At 34.3% G+C, this 21527-nt stretch overlaps 1 protein-coding gene across 1 annotated transcript in view; it reads left to right on the forward strand.

Annotated features, from left to right (window-relative positions):
- Positions 1 to 21527, forward strand: part of Dmd (dystrophin) — a 2013932-nt gene that overhangs the window by 1185539 nt on the left and 806866 nt on the right. The window contains exon 45 of the mRNA XM_013507710.1: positions 5046 to 5221. Coding sequence (XP_013363164.1) covers positions 5046 to 5221 — 176 coding nt within the window. The remainder of the gene's footprint in view (positions 1 to 5045; positions 5222 to 21527) is intronic.

Below are 21527 nucleotides of genomic sequence, written 5' to 3' on the forward strand. Positions count from 1 at the left end.
TATATACTATGTTTTTATTCTTGCTTCTGTATTCTTCTTTGTAACTTGTGGATTTCCCACATGTTACCTATCATTCACTCTTTCTCACTGTCTTCATCAGATGAGTCACCCAGGCCACAGGTGGGCTAAGTTGAATGTGTCCCTGGTGCCATGCCCGCTTGATGCCTTGGATATTTCCCCATTTGTGTTGCTTCTTCGTAAAAATTCATCATTTGATAGAAGTTGAAAGATGCTTTCTGAAACATATTAAAATATCTGAAGACAGAGGTGACTATAGAGCCTAAGAATTTACATTAGAGACTAGGTTGTTTACTTTATCTTTGAAAAAATTACCAGAGACTGCTTTTCAATTTCTTCTATCCCATGGACTCGCTAGAAAATCAAAGGAAATAATTTTAATAGGAAAAGAAAAAGAAGGTAGAGCACAATAGTCTTATGAAGACACAATGTACAATTTTACCAGCTTCACAACTCACTGCAAGGTTCATTTTCCTATTTATTTTCAGTTGATCCCTGGGTAAAGTGAGTCAACAATTAATCTGCAGTAAAATAATTTATTAGCAAAATTACAAGAAAACCTCATGTTTGGCTTCTTGACATATTTGTTTGTTGATTAAAGGTTTGTTTTTCATTCTTCTGTTTCCTTCTGTCTTTACCTCTTACCCCTCAATCATGTTTTTTCCTTCCTGTTTTCCTATTTTTCTCCCTTGTTTGTGAATATATTTATCACTTACACAGCTCACCCAATTTGTTGTACAATTTCTCATAACTGCTCCTTAGCTCATTCCTTTTCTTCATCTGTCACATTTTATTTTCCATGTATTGTGTTTTCATACTTTTCAGGACAGCTTCACAAATGTACTGCTAAAAAATTATGCAATGTTTTCATACAAAAGATAGGAATTTCTTTTTCTCACATTCTTCCCTCTGTTAAAATGTAACAGTTTCTTCCCTGTATCTATTTCCTCTCCCTCCCCCGACCAATTTGACCACACTTAAAAGACTTAGCTACTGAAATGTTTTTTTTTTTCTATAATTTAGGAATACTTCTTAATGGAAAAAGCACAAAAGAATTTAGGAATGACTCAGTTGTTTGAAATCATCCCCCTCCTGCTCTCCAGCTTGCTCTATGCATCCCTAGCCTAGCTTTTCTTTCCTAGTGAACCTATTTTGCATACCTTCATCCCCCTTCCCCCTTGACTGTGATTCAGTAGGCTTAGGGTGGTTCTGGGTTTTCATAATTTGAAAAAGCTCCTTAGGGAAGTCTGATATGCATTCCTTATTAAGAATGAATGCTTTAATATTGGAATCAAAACATAATAAGCTTTCTTGCCATGATGAATAATCCAATAGATTTAATTATGATTTTCTTTCTGTCTAAAACTAAGACTAGATGTTAATTGCCAGAGAAATAGATAAGGATGCTTATGACAACAGTATATTAATATGATATCAAAGCTTGGAAATTTCATTGGCAATGAATAATTTACTACTTAAAATACTTAAAAGCTATAGAATTAAAACTAATTTGTTTTTTGCTGCGTGAATGAACTTGATTAAGATTTTACATTTAATTTTGTAAATCAACTGTTATCTTTTTTCTTGTTCCGAGGCTAACCATAAAACACCATATGCAAATTTTTCTTTCCTGTTTTGCTGCATTGTTTTGCTTTTTTATACTGTATCATTGAATATTCTTCCCTAATAGAATGTACACTGTAAATATTTTTCCTGGTTATACAAACTTCTGATATAAATGCAATTCGCTATTTAATGACCACCTCTTTGACAAAATTTAAAAAAAATCTAAAGACCCTGATTTGGGATTCTATATAAATGAGATTACTATCTAGTAGTTTTAAGTGATTCCTTCACTTTTAGCTATTCAAGTCTATTTCCTAACTGTTAAACAGAAATTATAAAATCCTTGTTAGTTCTACAATTGGATTGTAAAGGGCACCATAGACATCAGCCATGAAGGAAAAGGGCTAAGATCAAAAGCACAAAGCAAAGAGGCTGAAATAAAAATTCAGAAGCAGATTTACTTTATAGCACTGTAACCAGCAATAAGATTTCCTTCATTATTTAGGAAAGTCTCAAAGGCACTAACTCTACCACTTCACTACTCAAAGTGTTGTTCCTGAACCAAGTGCAGCATGGTACCCTTGAAGCTTGTTAGGAATACAGAATTAGAGCTCCTCTTTTGACCTACTGAATCAGGCTAACAAGAACTCCAGGACATTCTTGTACACATTATAGTTTGAAGAGCATCTTTGTAATGTGTCTACCATGCATTTTAAAAACTGTATGTTAATAGTTATAAGTATTGGACACTACTGGCAGTACAAATACAATCTCCAATCTTTCCCTTATACCTCCACAACGTCTTTGTTTTAGGCAATTTTTTTCCATCTCAGAAATCACTCATACTTGCATGATCCAGCTTTTTCCTAAGCTTTCTGGATTGCTTCCGAATAATTCGTTATTCTCTCTAGCTTGGCCTTTCCGGTCCATTGTCAAAGTTCTACTTTTGTTCCCCATACCTGTCTCCCAGACTTCTACCCTAACTTGTTTGGTCTGTTTCCCTGCCTCATCCTGTCTGTCCTCTGCCTCAGAATGTATTCAAAGCCACCACTCTAGTCTTAACACAACCAAATTCAAAAACAAAGTTATTTTCTGTTGACTTCCAATGAATTTCAAATTCTGTATACAAAGGAAGCCCTTTCTGCCCAGGCCACAATATATACCTATAAAGCTGCACCCCTTCTTAAACTCATGCTCTCATCCAATGACATAGAACCCTTTTGAATATTTCTGATCAGCTCATGGAGACTGCACACCACAAGCCTTAACTTCTGCCATCCTGCTGCCACCGGAATGCTCTGGGTGCCTACATTCTACACATTCTTTAAATTCTAAACTCCCCTAGAGGACTCTTCTGTTTGTCCTTCTACTAAGATCATTCCTTTTCAGATCTGCTCTTCACTGACTCCCTTCTTTATCTTACTACATATAATGTAACAAATTATCTCTCACGCAAATCTCATTTCGACCAGTTATATATACCAGAAAGCCAGAAAAGTGTGCAGAGTTTTTGAATCTCTAGGAGGCCCAATGATAAGTGTTAATACTAAAGTTGATGATAAGATTGATAGATCTTCCTTCCTCCCTTCCTTCTTTCCTTCCTCCCTTCTTTCCTTCTTTCCTTCCTTCCTTGTTCTCCCCCTTCACTTCTTTCTTTCCTTCAATCCTTCTTTTCTCTTGTTTCCTAGACCCTTTACTCACAGATTCATGCATTCACTGAGCAGATATTTATTGAAACTTCTTTTGCCCCTGATACACTATTGTATTAAGCAACAGGATACAGTTGTGTGCTGACCTAAGGGAATTTATGGTTTAATAGGACTATAAATACAGGGTGCTATGAATGATAACCCTGTTACTAAGCAGTGACTGTCACATGTAACAATGCCCTGAGCAAGTTGGAAAGAGTCAAATGTAAGCAACAGAGTAAAGTCAATAAGTTGCAAGAAAATACCACGTGTTTACTAGAAACCACTCACGGACTTTCAAGAGGGTATGGCCAAGACAGCTTGTGAATCATTCAATTACTATTAATCTATTAATAATGTAAAAGTTGTTGTGAGGCACTATGTTCTTGAAATAATGGCACTGTTATTATTTTTGTTGATTTATGTAGCTTTTGCTTTTGTTTTAGTTTTGTTGGGCTAAAGCCAGAACGTTGGACCTTACTCACGTTACGCAAGTGCTCTGCCACTGAGCTGTATCCCCACCTCCACTTATGGACTCCTTTAATTAATAAAAATATACTAACAAAATTTCTAGTTGTAAAAGAATGCTATATGATTGTAGTGAAGAAGTCAAGAAGCTTTTGTGCAATGAGAGTGTAAGAGAGAAGTGACCCAGTCTCAAAAAATTTGCATTCATGATTCATTTGGTAAACATTCTGGAGTCTAGTATTAGCTGGGTGTTAGGTCATTAAGTAGGGGAATGTAAGAATACTTGACAATTTGAATCATATGTATTAGAAAGACTGTTTCACATATTATTATTTTCTTAAAACCATAAGGATTTGGGAGTCATTTAGATTTAAACACAAAGGAGTCTCAAGTTGTCATGTTTTATTTCAGTTTCTAAATTTTAGATTTAGTAATATGTTATTCTACTTGCCTTAAAATACGACATTATCTTTTTAAAGGTAAATAGTGATGGGCATTTTTATTTCAACATAAAGCATCATCATTTATGTCCATACTTGGTTGGAATAGTCTCTTTTTTAATGGAATAATATTTCAGACACTCTATTCTGAGAATTTCATTCAAGATAAAACATAGAAGATATTTAAGCTTGACAACATCAATGACTCATAAAAATATTCTACTGGCTATAGATTATTTTAAAATTTATTACTGTGCCTTAGAGGTTTCTTGATGGGCTGCCCCGAAAGCAGTTAATGCTCGGTTTTATGTGGCTTTATAATCCAAAATACATTGATGCAAACCAAATTTGAAATAAATTTCCTTCTACATAGTATTTAATTTTATTTAATAACCTTGAGGCTTTTAAAAATATATTTCTAAACTGCGTATTCTTTTTCATTTCTTCTATCAACAGTCATGGAGAAATGCAAATACAGTACTTTATTCATGTTTAAATTTTACAGCACTTCATAGACTATTAAACATTGAACATCCTTGTGGGGACAAGAAATCGAATTTGCTCTTGAGAAAGTTTCCAACTAATTGATTTGTAGGACATTATAAGATCCTGTAGCTGACAAGCTTAGAAAAATAAAAATTGGAGCTGAAATGAGAGGACATTTTTTGCTGACATATCAAAGGTGTCTCTCTGTCTTGTATCCTTTGGATATGGGCATGTCAATTTCATAGAGTAACTTTCACATGGAGCTTTTATGTTTCTTTCTCTCCCAGTACAAGTGTCTTTGGTAGCACATTGTTTAATCTTCTCTCAAATAAAAGGACATGGGGTTTCATTTTTGTTCCATGTTTTTGGTATTTTACAGGAACTCCAGGATGGCATTGGGCAGCGACAAACTGTTGTCAGAACACTGAATGCAACTGGGGAAGAAATAATTCAACAGTCCTCAAAAACAGATGCCAATATTCTCCAGGAAAAATTGGGAAGCTTGAATCTGCGGTGGCAGGAGGTCTGCAAACAACTGGTAGAAAGGAAAAAGAGGTAAGGTGACATGTCAAATAGGAATACTAAAATTTTAGCCGAACTATTTAAACTGTCTTTTGCAAATATTTCATAAGAGAAGATTATAAACTGAGTGAACGGCAGAAACATTAAGAAGCCCATCAAGAGCACTGAAGAAATATTTTATTTTTTTGCTCTGATACTAAAATATATACTTCTTGTCACTTAGTGCTTTTCAGCTATTTTCAACTTTGGAGTTTATTTTAAAAATCACACATGATTTATTAATTGTGAATGGCTTCAGTATATCCCGACTTTAACAAGCTACATAGCAATTATGTTTTAAAAGATGAGGAAAGCCTTATGAATGACTGTTTCCTAGGGAAGATAGCTCTTTGGTTAGATTTTTCAACAGTGATGAATATGATTTTTATGCTAAAAACATGATAGCAATATTTACTTCTAGTTTCACTACATTTGTTAGTACCTTCTTAACGTGGTACTTAGGCAAAAAATAGTAAAATCTACAGGGGAAAAGAAACCCAAAAGATTATTGTTGAATTCAATCATCATTTAACTTTCCTTGGAATGTATTGAGAACACTGAAAGCCAAATGCAGTCTGGTGCAGTTGAAAAGCCTACGTATTATATACATGGGATTGTCTATTATGCTTTCAGTTGCACTCCTTGTTTCATAAAGGAGGACTTCACCTTTATTTACAAAATGAGAATATTGTGAGCAGTGAAAATCAGTTCTGTTGCCAAACCCTTGCATCCTAACTGTCATCTACATAATAGGTTGATTTTAATGTTCAGGGCTGGAATACCTCAGTGATGAGTATCTCTGGTTAGGATGTAATAGAAAGAAGGGTTTAGAATTATGTCCATTGTCTGTTCTCACTTCCTGTTCCCTTCTCTTCTCATATTGCTTAATTCAGAAAGTAAATGCAACTGATATTTTTGTACAAAATAGACATAATAGTTTATGTACACACTCACATATAAAACATGGTACAAGTAAAGACGAACAATACCCTCAAATACATGTTTATTATACCTTGAATTAGAAGATATTCTTTATTATATAGAGATAAAATAAAGAGAAAAATTATAGCTAAACAGCTTCCTTGAACAGTCCAAAACATTTTTATCACATTGAAACCCTTCTATTAATCACACAAGTATTCCATTATTTAAATAACTAAAATGTTGGTACTATAAATAGGTATAAACTTGTGTATCACTTCTAAAGCAAGTTCAATGTAGTTTAAAGTTAAATGGAAGAAAATGAGAGGATTAAGACAAATTGAATAAAATTGCATGAAAATATGTCTTGAATATAGTCAATTAAATTTATTGAAAGATTAATTTTCTTTAATATGTATAAAGTATTTTCACATTTTTAAAATGTTTTACTATATAGTATTTGAATAGAGTATATTACTATTCCTTCTGATAACTCTTATTTACTTAAATTTTTAAAATCTTGTTATGTGTCATTGGTTTCTAAATGTAAATCATGATTTGTAAATAAATGTGGGACAATATGCCTCTTTCACAAAGTCAGCTATAAATTTTAGACCCTTATAATTTGATAAGAAAGTAGTATATGCTGACTCTGTTATGAAATACTATCCAAATTGTAGGTTAATTACAACTAGGGATTTGGCTATAATAGGATAGAAAAAATTCTCTCATTTAATATTTTGTCCTACATTAAATATTGCACTTTTGTGTTTTAAAAGGTTAAGATCAGCTTCCTTGAGAGTGTTTGTTATTTTTATACTCAGCTTTTAAAATTGTCTACTTCATGCTACATTTTAAAAATAAATGCTCGCATATTTAAATTTCCACTGAAATAAGATTTGTGGCATACACTTTAGGATTTTTATATCTTTTAAGTTTTGTGAAATTTAAAACTGTAATAAAATATAAGTGGTGCCACTTGTCCCCATACACTCATAGCTCTTTCCCAGTTTCTAGTAGGAAATCAAGTTCAAGTAAATAATATATTTCACAGAGAGTATGCTAACCTCACAATTGTGAGAGGGCTGTAATCACAAAACTATCATTAATCAGTAGCAACACGAGTAGCAGTTCAAAGGAAGTAGAAATTTATTGCATAGGTGAAAAATAAGACACCTATTCAACTTAACCACACTGTTCTTCATTTGTAATGCTCTTTAAATGCAGCTGTTAGAAATACTGAACATTTCTTAGTCCAAAGCACTCATGAAAGAAAGTGCACGATTTAAGCAAAAAAGTCTGTGAAAACTATTCGGAACTATATACTACATAATTTTACCTTTCTTTTTTGAAACTGCTGTGTACCAATGAGGTAATATGAAAATGCTCAGAAATATTTAAATAGCAGTGAACATCTACTAACATTAGTCTGTGTTGTAAACAAATGCAGTATAAAATAGTCAATTAACTGTGCAAATTAAGATAGAAAATTTACCTTTCCTTCATTTATGTAGCACAGGAATTGGGTAACATCGATAAGTTTAAGCCCGATTCTAATGACTTTCGTGGTGTCTTAGTCAGCAAAATGATATTTGTAAACAGGATGCAAATTAAAGACTATCAGCTATAAAGGGAACTCATAGGTTAAGAAAAAGCAGGACTGTTATGCAAAGAAGTTTTAGCCTGGGTCCATAAACAGGATTTAAGGGTTGCCATGATCTTGAGTGGGGAAAAACTTACCTGTCTTGTTCACTAACTTCAAATTGAAATTGAGCGTTTCTTTCCATTTTGAAAGAAAAAATACAGTAATATTAACAATGTCTGTAAAATCAAATATATTCATATCTCATTAAAGTTCTCATAGGTATCTCAAATTATGGTTACTCTTATTTTATATTTGTTTCTTATTATTAATTTAATTGTATAAATTTGTAGAGCATAATGAGATAATATGAAATCTATACATACATTGTATAATGATTAAAGAAGGGTAATTAACATTTCCATCTTAAACTTTTTAAATTTTTGATGGACACATTAGCATATTTATGAGGTATATTGATGAGTCAATAGATGTGTACAATATGTGCTGATCAAATCAAGTTAAATAACATTTCCATCCCTTTATCAACACTTTGTTTGTGGAACTTTTGAGTTACTTTCTTCTAGTTATTCAAAAAATATAGAACAAGATGTTGTGAACTACAATCATACTTCCGTACTGTAAAATATTTGAAATTCTCATTTCTATTTAACTCTAAGCAATTCATTCAGTAGATATTAGATATGACCACAAGATCCTATTACTTAATGCATTAATAAACAAGTACATGTATTAATATATCACAGTTTTGTTTTTGTAATTGTTTTAGCATTTCAGTATGGTTAGTTTCCTTTGGAGTCTCATGTACTGTAAATGATGAACTTAGAAACACTATTCTGAGGAGTCCTAGGCTTTACCAAATCCCTATGGATTTGGGAGATCACATGGATCACAGGGATCCAAGATATTAAAAATGATCTTAACTGTTTCTAGACAGTTTTGTGTTTATTTGCCCAGGTTCTTATCCTAATTTATAATAATTTCTTTAAAAACTCCTTTATTTCTGGAGTTCTGGGAGAGGATGTATCAGGCAAAAGACTCCAGGCCTTCAAGTAATGGATTGCTGATAACATAATGAAAAGTATTTTAGTTATGATAATGTCAGTAGATATAAGATTGAATGAGAAAAGAAAGCAAGGTGATGGGGAATAAAATCCTTTAATCGAAAAATCTCTAGATCATAGCCCATGCCAATCAAAAATTAACTCAAGAAATTATGTTTCCTCTCCATTTCAGGTAAATGCAATATTGATTCCCCAATTTCACAATAAGGCTAACATATATTGAGAATATATATTCTACTAACATACATTGAGAAGCAATACTCAGTCGTGCACAACTGTAATTGCTACAACTGGGAAGGCTGATAGCCAGGCTCAGATAGATGGATAGATAGATACATACATACATATATACACACATACACAGATAGGTGGAAACATAGAAAAATATATAGATAGATACATAGATAGATTCATATATACATACATAGAAAAATAGATATATATGTACATATGTACATATGCAGAATAATAGATACATAGATACATACATACATAGATATATACATAGATATACATACATAGATACACAGATAGATAGATACATAGATATAGATACATAAATAGATACATACATAGATATATAAATAGATACATACATACATAGAAAGATAGATACATACATACTTACATAGATTAGATAGACAGATACATACATACATACTTACATAGATTAGACAGGTAGATAGATAGATAGATAGATAGATAGATAGATAGATAGATAGACTTGCTAGATGTATAACTCAGTGATAGAGCACTTCTATAGTTTTGTGCATAAGACACTGAGTTCCATTCCAAGTACAGCAAAAAGAGTACCATATGTTGGGGAAAATGATTTTAATCTAAATGTTACTTTATTAAAAATATTTCTTGAATTTATTGTTTACCATACTTTTCTAACTGAAAATTTGCAAGTATTCAGAGCAGTTGAAAAAATTAGCAAAATGAATACCCATATACCCATTTCTCTTCCAACTTCTTAGTCAAGGCTTCTTAACATTTCGCCATATCTGCATTTTCTCTCACCCCACTCCCCTTTGCCTCCTCACTTTCCAAATCTACTATAGGGTATAATGTAGACAAACATGCACATACATAAACACATTTTTCATTTTTGAAATTGCAAATAATTTATAAACAGCATTATACTTCACCCTTAAATCTTTCAGCACACATCACCTTGGAATATAGGCATGCCATATATAACCAATGTTTGGTTATTATACCCAAGCAAGTTGAAAATAATATTATATCATTGTTTAATATCTACCCCATATTCAAATTTTTCCAATAGGTCAAACATCTTTATTCTTGGGGAGGGAGTTCTACCAATATCCGGTATTGGATCATGCATTGTATTTTGTTTATTTATTCTTTTTAGTCTAACACAGCCCTTTCGCCTCTTTTTCTTTGTAATGATATGGACATTTGAAATTTTCCAGGTCAGTAGGTTCAAACAATGGCCCACCTTTTAAAATGCATTTGTCTGAATTATTTTGCCCCATCATGGTGTTATTCACTTGTTCTGCCTTCTCTGAGTTTTCTGGTAAATTGGGTCTAGGCAAGACTTGAAAAGACACAAGTGAAATATTTTTGGGAAGAATACTTCATATGTGATGCCATGTGTACCATATTCTGTCTTGTAGAGTTGCATTATAGTCCCATTCTGCTAAGGTAGTCCCATTCTGCTAAGAGGTAGTCCCATTCTGCTAAGATGCTGTTAAATTTAATTGCTCACTTAAGGTGGTGACCATCAGATTATGCATTGCCAATTCACATATTTTCCTTGAAATTGATAGACCATCAAATGGCCTGAAGTTCCCATTCCAGATCTTTTCCTAAGTCACTCACTATTACTTTAAGGCTTGCAGGAATATGATTTTCCTAATTCTAATATGATCCTACATTTACCATCTGACTTTCTTCTGTTTTAAAAAAGCTTTACATTTTCCCTCTACATATTGATGTCAATATGGACTTATAGATTCTTCTTCATTCAGTGTTCTAGTGAATTACAGTTATTAACCCTAGCTAGTAGGAGCTCAATCTTCCTACTCAGTTTTCCCAAGTTCACCTTGGACTTTGCCTGCCCTAGTTTCGGAATTAAGCAATTTTCCCCCAGACTGGGAGAAACCAGTTATGGTTGGGGAAAGTCTGGGAGAAACCAAGTTATGTTCAGAAGCTGCTTTCCAAAGGAACATTTGCACCCATCTGGAAAGCAATCCCAGGAAAATAATGTTTTCATATCACTTTTGCAAGGATGCTTGACAAATCTCTTTCAGCATACACAGAAGTTCAACATAAGGGTAGGCATTTAAAAGACCTTATTGTGTAAGATTTAGTGTTGGATCAGTAAGTTATTATTTATTTAAACTGGTTTACTTCTGAATTACTGAACCAAAGTTTACCTGCATATGATATGTGCTTCTTTGCCAAGCAAATTAACAGTATAATAAGATAATGGGAGACTCTCCTTAATGTACCTGAGGGAAGAAATTGTTGTTTAAAGACCTTAGCTCATTGTTTGCATGCAAATGATTGCTGTTAATTAGAAATGAGTCTTATCTAATTCATTAAAGCAGGCCTAGTAGGACCTCTCTTGAAAAAGTCTACATTTGCAATTCGTATACCCGTATACACACCTTGTAAGGCAACTGTTTCTCTCATAAGTGTTCTTCAAATTTTGCTCCTTGCTAATTGAGACTCCTCTAAACAAATTGCTTTCAGTTCCAAGCAAAAAGCTTTTCAGCAATTTTGTTTCCTTAAAATTAAAAGCCAAAATAGTTAATATGATTCAAAATCCCCTCACACTGTGTGTCATCATGAAGCCTGTGCAGCCTATCTAGAGAAACCAGTGCTAAAATCCTGCTCATCCATTCACCACTTCGCCTCAAGGATCTCGGCAGTCCCGATTCCAGTCCACTTGCTCTCTATTCAAACTCCCCTACTTTCTCAACCAGTTTTGACCTTGATTCTCTCCCCATCCAGCCAAGAGTTGGAGAAGTGAGTGCCCACAGGTTATATCCAGCTCGGATGTTTTTGAAGAGGCACTGTTTTAAAATAATTGGTAATATTTAAAAATTGAGGACATTCATATATTTTAAATATGGTTTTCCTTCTTGTTTTGAAAATTTAGAACTGGCTTCTAAGCACTCCTTCCCACATTCTCTTGGCACTGTAAACTGCAACTGAGTAACAGATGTTTCAGACTCTTGCTACTCAAAGTGTGGTCTCTGGTCCGGAGCACAGAGTTCACATGGGAGTTGCTAAGGAATGCAGAGTCTAATAAATCAGAGTCAGCATTTTAACAAGATTTCTAGGTGATTTATGTGTACATTAAAATTTTAGGAACCTGGCTTTGAGTAAGCAAACTTTTCAGTTTGCCAAAACAATCCCACTTTGCTCATTTATATTGTTTTCACACAGACATTTGACTTCATAATACCTCATACAAATCTGTGGAAGATGATGGTGGCATTGGTGGCTGTGGCAGTGCTGAGGATGGTAGTGGTGGAGACAGCACTTAATACTGTCAGCTACTTTGTATTGCAGCTCATCTAGCCCTTATAACAATTGTAGCATGAGATAGTGCTCTTCTGCTTTCAGTTGTGCTGAAGATAATGGGGGCAACAAACTGGTAAATCTCCTTCCTTAACTTCACAGAGCTAGCAAGTATTTGAACAAGAATGCAGACCTGAAGAGTCTTATTCCAGAGTCCTTATTCTATATCCAGTTTTGAATTATTTACCCTGGTTTTGACCTGTAGTATTCTCTAGTATATATTTCAGTTTCTGTCCTCTAACCATTCACTTACCTATTCATGCTTAGTAGCAAAGGGATTCAGTATAGAATCTGTGCTGACCTATCTTTCCAACCCTGTTGTCCATCATCTCTACTATTTCAGCTTATATCTCAAGCTTAAAATACCCTGAATTGTTCCTTCCTTCACTTTTACTAAAACAAATTTACTTTAGTCGAATCACCATTCCCCTTATTTTCTTTTTTCTCAAAAATTTTAGCCATCTCTTAAGGTCCAATAAGTGTGCTCTGAATGTGACTTTCTCTATTCAATTCAAAGCTATTTGTTCTCCTCAGATTCTCTTTGCTCCTTGTTATAACTTTATATAACATTTAAATAATATACCATATATCATTGTGATTTACATATTTTTGTGAGACTTGAGTCTTTGCAAAGACACAGTATTATCTTCTTACCTCTATAACCCACAGTACTTAGCACAAAGCCTGGTATGGTAGAAGGCCAATAAATGTTCTCTTAATTCAAATAGTAAGCATTTTTATTCAAATTTGTATTAAACCAAACATGTAAATAGTTGCACTTCACATTGTTATACAGTTTAAAAATAAATCTACAGAGCCAGAACCAATTTTGTATATTGTTATCACATTTCCATAGATATATTTTCAGCTTTGCAATTTGGATTTGTTGCTTTCTAATCTTGAAAAAATGGAAGGGATTTGGTTAATAAGGAAGATATTAGGTGCTCTTCAGAATTTAATATATTTAAGATGAAGTAACTTAAATTTCCATTGCTGCTTATAGCAAAAGGAAGCACTTTTATTTAAAAGTTTTGTACATTTGTTTACCTCAGTCTCACTGTATTACAACCAATAAATTTTAGGGGAATTAAGTACAAGTTTGTCCTGAAACTGGATGTATTATCCTTGTCCACCCTATAGCCACAAGATGTTTTAGATGCAATCCATATTCCCAATGAGCTATTTTTTGATTGATCAAAGAGAAATGTACAGACATTTTTATCCACAGGTGTCTACCAAAAAGCTGATCTCTTCCCATCTGTTCTCTGATGACTCTTGAAAAGCTTTCAAGGACATTCATAATTCTTCATCAAAGACTTTGAAAAATTAGCTTCCTAGTTAATCCTTTTATGTCATATTTTATTCTTTGCAACTTGGCAAGTTCTAGCAAAACTGACCAACTGGAGCCAAATATGCTGTTGCATTGGCTGGGACTGACAGATTCACTTTCTATACATACACAAGCGAATGTACTTTATGTTTGGCCTTCCATGAACTTTTATGTGGCTGGGGAAATAGCAGTTAGGAGAAGTTGTTAGGAAGCATGATCTCTGGCAATGGTCTTAAAGGATGAGAAGAGTCAAGGGAAGAATGAATGAACGTCCTAGAGAGAAAAATGTCATATGGGCAAAACCAGTGAAATAAGAAAATTGGCTACATTGAAATACTACACAAAGTTCAGTATAAAGAAGTTCACTTAAACAACTCCCATTTAATTTACTCATTTAATTATCCTAAGCTCTTCATTCTCCATGTGAAAACAACTGCCAATTTTTATTACAAGCTTGATACCAGATACAAGTAATCTATAGATGTTTATGAGAATATTTTCAGTAACCATTCCAGTGCCAGGTACATTGCCTTCTACTATCTGAGAATATTTTTATCAACAGTCAATAATGTCTGGTTCTCAAACTGTTTATACTATTCTGGTTTTTAAAACATTATTTAATTGAATATTATATAAATCAATAGCATAGGAATGCATAGCAAAAGAGAATTCTGGTTTCTATGAAAACTAAAACAGATACTTTGGAAGATTGTATAAAAGAGATTACATAACAAAAATGCTATTGAATTGGAAGTAGAGGAGGCACCATTGAAGTTTGCTTTAATGTTCTTTCTACTATCTCTAAATCTGACTCCACTTTAAAGGAACCACAGTAAAAATTATAAGTGATGGAATGTAGAAGAGTTTTGTATAAGAAAAGACACACTGAGAACCCTTACTCCAGGAAAAGTCTTGATCCTTAACCAAATGAGAGCAGAAGAAATGACCATCCTTGTATTCTACAGAAAGTGTTTCCGGGCTGGGGATATAGCTCAGTGGCATAAGCGCCTACCTGGCACGCACAAGGTCCTGAGTTTGATTCCCAATACCAAAAAAAAAAGTTTCAATATATGTAAATGCCTTTATATAATCTCTACAATTCAACCATTTTTCCCAAAAACTATCTATCTACTCTTCCTAGTTAGGTTTGATAAGGGATTGCTTTTTGTATATCTAAAGGATAAAATATAATGTGATAAATGCAGAAGTCAAGATAGATTGATCATGGAAGATTTAAATCACAAAAATCCACTCTTTTCTGGGATAGAAAAGATTTTAAGTGTTTTATAATTGAACTCCATGAATCCCTCTGATAGTTGAGCTCTGATGAAAAAACATTGAAACTGGTAGCAAGGTATCTCCAGGTAGGTAGTAGTTTTGTAGTAGTTCAGATTAGGTACCATGAGCAAGCATCATAGAAATTACAAAAGTGTGACATACTCAAGACATACTTGATATATAGAAGTAGAATAATTTGGTAATTGATCAGATGAGGTAGTTAGGGGATCAAGGGGAGAGTTCTAGGATGACACCTTCCCCAATGGAATGTTGGTAGCTAAGATAAGAAATACAAAAGAGGAAAACCGATAAAAAGAGAAAAGGAAATCAGACATAGAGGGTTCAATTTGAGATAAAATAAATTGGAAGAGTCTGTGAAACATCAAAACAAGGTGGTCAGAACACAAGGATTTAGGTCTGTAAGTGTGACTATCAGGAGGAAGAAAGCTATGGGGTGAAGACATCAAGGCATTTTTTTCTCAGTATAGAGATAGTGTTAGTCTGCAGTCAACTAACTACATCTCATCTCTTTCTCCTACCATTTACTTGCTGACTTCACAAAACGAGTGCCCAGGGCTTAACCACTAAACCCCTCACTGGAGAAGGGTGAGGTTTCAGGAAGCCCCTGGGGCAGAAGAGTGCAAGTGGTGATTAACAAACTGAAGAATATATGATGTCTCCACAGGACTGCAGACTACCACCTTACACTATCCCAAGTCAAAAGGGTTGTGAAACAAAGTATGGGGACTTGATCAGGGGAATGGTATCATAATAGATAGGAAAATGAGCTCAAAGACCTCATTATACAGATCACAGATTAGGAATGTCCTCTATATGCTTAGGGCACAATTGTGAAAAAAGAGGATGTCTATATCCATATTTAAATACAGATAGAGTCTTAATTTGACTAAAATTCAAGCAGTCAAGACAGGAGCAACTAGAGAATCTGTAATGTTGGAAATAAACACAAAGTAAAGCATGCCCCAGTTGGACTGCTTTGGGATCCTCTTAAGGAGTTCTCCCTCTTTATACTTCCTTTTTGTACATGACCAGGTGAGTGTTTTAGCACGTGGACTGAAAAATAAATACACTACAAATATTTCTTACCAGTTTCCAACTGTGGACTTCGCATGGTTCTTAGTTGTGAATAATGGAGACCAGATCTACTGAATGTAAGCATAAAGTATCCTTATGAGAAGGGTAGTGACTTGCCTTTATTTCTACATTGAAGAATACAAAACCATCTCAGCAATGGACATAATGTACAGCTCTAGCTCCAAAAGCTATAGCTTAAATCATACCCTGGATCTAGATGTTGCCATGAGCCACTACCATTGCACACACTGGCATGAGGAATGCCACAGTTCCTGGAAGGAAATCTAGATGGTCCCTTGTAGTTCTCTGTCACTCATTCCAGATTCAAAAACTGAAATTTCCCCATCAGATCCCATATTAATCTTGGAATTTTGGTGTTCTTATGCTAGGCAATCAAAGTTTATACTTTTATTTTGCTTCCTTTTACTATTTGTTATTTTCTCCATAGTAACTATTGCTTACTTATTCTCTCTCTATTATTCTCTTTCTGTCTTCCTCCCTCCCTTCCTCTCTCCTGTTCTTCTTCCTTCCCTCTCTGTCTTTCTCTCTTCCTATCTTCTTTTCCTTCTTACACTCTATCCCTCTTTTAACACCTATCGCTCTTCTGAAATCATTGTTACAAAGGTCATCAAAGATCTTCTCTAATCCAACCCACTGAACTCCTGTAAGTGGCATAAATGGCAACAACTGATCACTGTGCACATTAGTGCTTAGTCCTGTCTTCAGTGTCACTATTCATCTGCTTTCATGCTCATCTATCTGTGTAATTTCTTCTCTTTAGATGGCACTCTTTCTTTCACCTGCCTTTTATATCCCAATGTTTCTCAAGAATCTGTCATCAACCTTTCCAACTGACCACTCAACATAATTTCCCTGGTTGTTGTCCATAGCCACAACTTTAGTTCTCAGTATAGCAATGAGAATCAAATTCAGAGAGAATTTTAAAAATTAACATGACTGAAACAAAGTAAAAATGTAAAAGAAATCTGCCACTAAGTAATTGAAACTGGTAATAATGCTTTTTGATATTTGAGATCCAAATTCTTTGTATCTCAGAATCTGCCATCCCTCAGTGAGGCCCTTACCTTCATGTCTGTTAGGACTCCAGGCATCACAACTGCTTTTTGGGCTGGGGGATTTAGGAAGAAGACAAATAGGAGATATCTCTACCCTTTTAAGGGGATTTCTTGGAAAGTCTAAACAACTTTTTTGCTTATATCTCCTTGTCTAGAATGTATTCATGTGACCAGTCCAAACTTAAGTAGACATTTAAGTTTCAGTGAAATAGATCATAAATGTTAGTAGCTAGGCAGACTCTGTCAAAAATCATCTATATTTTTTGGTCCCAAATTTAATATTTAGACCAACGAATTGCTCTGAAAATATGTGGGTCTGAATTTGACCTACATATTCACCTTCAAATAGAGCTTTTCCTCTTCTCTCTGGAGCTATATTAAAATCTGCGTGTCTAAAGCTCAGTATTTCCTATTCTTCTACAAAATCTTCTGTGAAAGGTACCACGGTTCAGTTGCCCAACCAGAAACCTGAAAGTTATAAGAAATAATGTAAATGGCATGAAGTTTTGAGTAATTGTTGTATGGAACAGATTTTGCTATGAGTTTTACCAATGTTTCTCTACTTAATCTTCACCATAGCTCAGATTTGAAGATCTTCCATTGCCACCATCTCTCCTCATCCTGTGAGACAGTGAACAAAGCGTGGCAGTATGCTTATGTCTGCTTTCCGAAATATCAAATTGTACCTCAAAAACATTAAGATATTTGACCAAAACTAACCAAAGTTGTAGAAGAATCATAACCAGCAGTCAGTGGTTTTGAATAAATCTGAGCTGTTTCCTTCATGGTTATGCAAGAAGATTATATCCTTTGTGGTTATCCTATGTGAACAAAGCAACAAGTAAGGATGACAGAGATATGGCAAATTAACAAATGAGTGTTGCCCACTACCTTGATGACTGTCCCTCAGCTCAGCCAATGAAAATGCTTCAAGTCTGTTTCTTCCCCAGTCTGTGCTTCCTCCAGTATCTAAAGAGGATATTAAGAGTGATAATGAAATTATGATTTTTTAATTATGTGGAATTGGGAGACCAAGTAAAGGAGACTGGAGAATACTAAGTGACAGGAAAATAGAAAGGGATAGTTTATTGATACTAGAAGGAGAATATGAGAATCCCAGGATATAGGGGTGGTTTATGGAGAATTTCAGGAGATCAAAGATTTGGAGCAATGAATGGTTATGACAGAAATGAAAAGAAAAGAATTTCTGCAATGATGTGTAACATGTCAATGAGTACTCTTTGTTGTTCAAGAAGTATTAATTAAGATGTTTTAAAAAAGATTCTTTTATTGCAGGATTAAGTTTCTGTGAGTATAACTCTGTGGATTAGGTGGTACATTGGATTTTACTAGGATTTCATGCAAGAACCAAACTCTAATTTTATAAACCAATATAATGATTTTTTAAATGATTATCATCTGTTCATGGTAAACAATGGCTTGTTTCTCCTACTGATTTATTTGGCATTTCCTTGCCAATTAACTTTTTCACTAGACAGTAGAAAATAAGAGTAAATGGAGTTGAGGTTGGCCAATTAAACAAACCTGCCAACTAAGTGCTGGGTAATAATCAGCTATGTTCCATTTGTGTTTATTACATTTGGAAGTAATTGACATGGTGCTTTTGTGTTTGTATCTTTATTTTACCATTTTTTCCTGGGAATGTTAATTATCTGAGCCTCATTTACTCATTAAAAAATTAGGATAATAATATGTATTTAGAAATATTGCTGAAAGTTTTAGCGATAATGTAAATAAATTGGTTAGACTTGTGCCTAATATATGCATAGGGGTTTAAAACTTAGTCTCTGGAAATAAGCTCTTTGAGTTAGTGAAGGAAATAGTTTAACAAATCTCCCCCAAAATAACAAAATGAGACCTTCTGGATGTATTGATCAACTTCACCATTTATGTGATAAAATACCTGGTACACACAATTTAAAGGAAGAGAGGTTTATTTTAACTCACAGATTCAGAGGTTTCAGTCCATGGTTGGTAGGCTCCAATGCAGAAACATGCAAAAGACCATAGTACAGGAAGGGTGATCAACTTATGGTATCCAGGAAGCAGAAAACAGGCAAAGAGCCAGAAAGAAAGTGGCCAGAGACCAGATATAGGCCCCAAGGTCACATCTTGATGGCCTACTTCCTCCTAATAGTCCATTTAGCTACCAACTTATTGCTGTCTTAATCCATTGATGAGTTTATTTCCTCAAAATCCAATCTCCTTTTCAGGTTTGCAATCAAGATTAACCAACACTCGGGAAAAACCTTTTTGGGACACTCAAAATTAACCAAAGCATACACTGAATTGAAAATTTGTAATTCAAACTGAACTTTAAATAAGATCAGCATGAATACAGAGTAATGGCCTAGGGTTGCTCTTGCCCCCTACTTCTAGCTTGGTCAATATAGTCGTATTTTGGAAATGAGGTGGCCAATGCAGGGCTTGGAAAATCCCCTCATCTTTATGAATACTTAGAAAGTACCTGAATTACTAACACATTTCCTAACCCATATATAGATATATTGCCAAAAATTGAAAGTCTTGTTGGCTTGAAATATTTGAGTATAGCTTCTAACCAGCTCTTGCTTCAACACAACTAAGCAATGACTTCCTCTAAGAAGATAGGCATAAATTGTCTTTATTTTGGTTTTTTGATAGAGAAAAGATATCATTAGCCACACAGTGTGGAGAAAGAGATTCCATATATTTCATTTTGGTAAGTTAGTGAATTTTCAATAAAACTTTAGGGGAAGAAATTAGAATCTGGAGCTACTTCAGTATATTATTATTTTTTTTTTTTTTTTTTTTTTTTTTTTTTTTTTTTTGGTTTTTCTCTGGTACCGGGAACCGAACTCACGACCTTGCGCTTGCCAGGCAGGCGCTTTGCCGCTGAGCTAAATCCCCAGCCCCCTTCAGTATATTATTTAAAATGTCCGATTTTCAAGAAAAATGTACCATACATTAAAGGAGAAGGAAAACTGCAAATTGTTCTTAGGGGAGAAAACACAATAGAAATGCCCTATGCATGGGTCCAGATCTTAGGTTTAGCAGAGAGAGAGACCTGAAATTTTGTATTACAAGTATACTCATATAACTAAAGTAAATCATACTTAAAAATTAAAAGAAAGTATGATGACAATGAAAACAGAGAAAGAATGTCAAGAAAGAGATATGCATTGTTAAAATAATCAAGTTAAATTTCTAGAATGGTGAAATAGAATAAGTAAAATGTAAAAATTACAATTAGGGCCTAAGGGCAGACTGAAAATGAGAAATTAAATAATTATTAAACTTGAAGTAAATAGAAATTATTCAATCAAAAGAATAGGGAGAAACAAAGAATAAGAAAATGAACAAAGAGTCAGAGGCCTATGGGAAAACAATGTGTGTATCAATATAGGTGTTATGCAAGTTCCATACAGAAAAGACAAAAAGACAGGAAAAAATTATTTGGAAATGTAGTTTTCTTGGTTACTTTTCTCGCATTGCTGAGACAAAATACCTGACACCCAGAATTAAGGAAGGAAAGATTTATTTAGCTCACAGTCTGTAGTGGTTTCAGTCCATACTCACTCAGCTGGCTCCAAGGCAGGACGGCACATGGCAGAGGGCAACCATTCATGGTGGCAGAATATAGCAAAATCAGCAAGAGCAAAAGGGGAGGAGTGGTGGCAAGCAGCTTCTTTCCCTCCCTTACATTGGTATGCAAACTACCTGCCCCAGGGTGGTGTAGTGTAGCACTCACACCCATGGATCAGTCATAAACTCTAAAAGCTTGCCCCATGACTGCATGAGGCTTTGGGGGAACATCCAGACACAAACCATAACAATAATATGCAAGTATTTCACGTATGATGAAGCTTAGCAAACCTCAATAGAAGAAATATAAAGAGATCAAAAATCACAGCTAAAGTATTGAAATACAAAGGCAAATAAAAAATCTTGAAAAGTCAGAGAAATGCGATTTTCCATTTCTGCATTCAATGTGCTACCATATTCACATAATATATTCGTGAGCAAACACATACAAGAATGAAAGAGAAAAAGGAAAATAACACCTTAGTATTACTATGAAAATAGTTTTGACCTCACAGACCCCATGAATGGACCCCCAGGGTTTTCCACACCTCACTTCAGGAACTGAGGTCTGAGGGAACGTCACTATTCTTGTACCTCCTGTGGCTATATTCTGTAAAAGAATAGTAACCTGTATTTCTGAAGAACTTGCCTGGGATTGTGTGCAGATTTCAAATAAATGAAATCGAAGTACCCTTTGCCATTTCTTCTCCAGGATGAAAGTGGTTAACAAAATGTTCTCTCTCTCTCTCTCTCTCTCTCTCTCTCTCTCTCTCTCTCTCTCTCTCTCTCT

This window comes from Chinchilla lanigera, unplaced genomic scaffold, assembly GCF_000276665.1.
Source record: "Chinchilla lanigera isolate Chin_1 unplaced genomic scaffold, ChiLan1.0 scaffold00134, whole genome shotgun sequence".
Taxonomy (NCBI): Eukaryota; Metazoa; Chordata; class Mammalia; order Rodentia; family Chinchillidae; genus Chinchilla; species Chinchilla lanigera.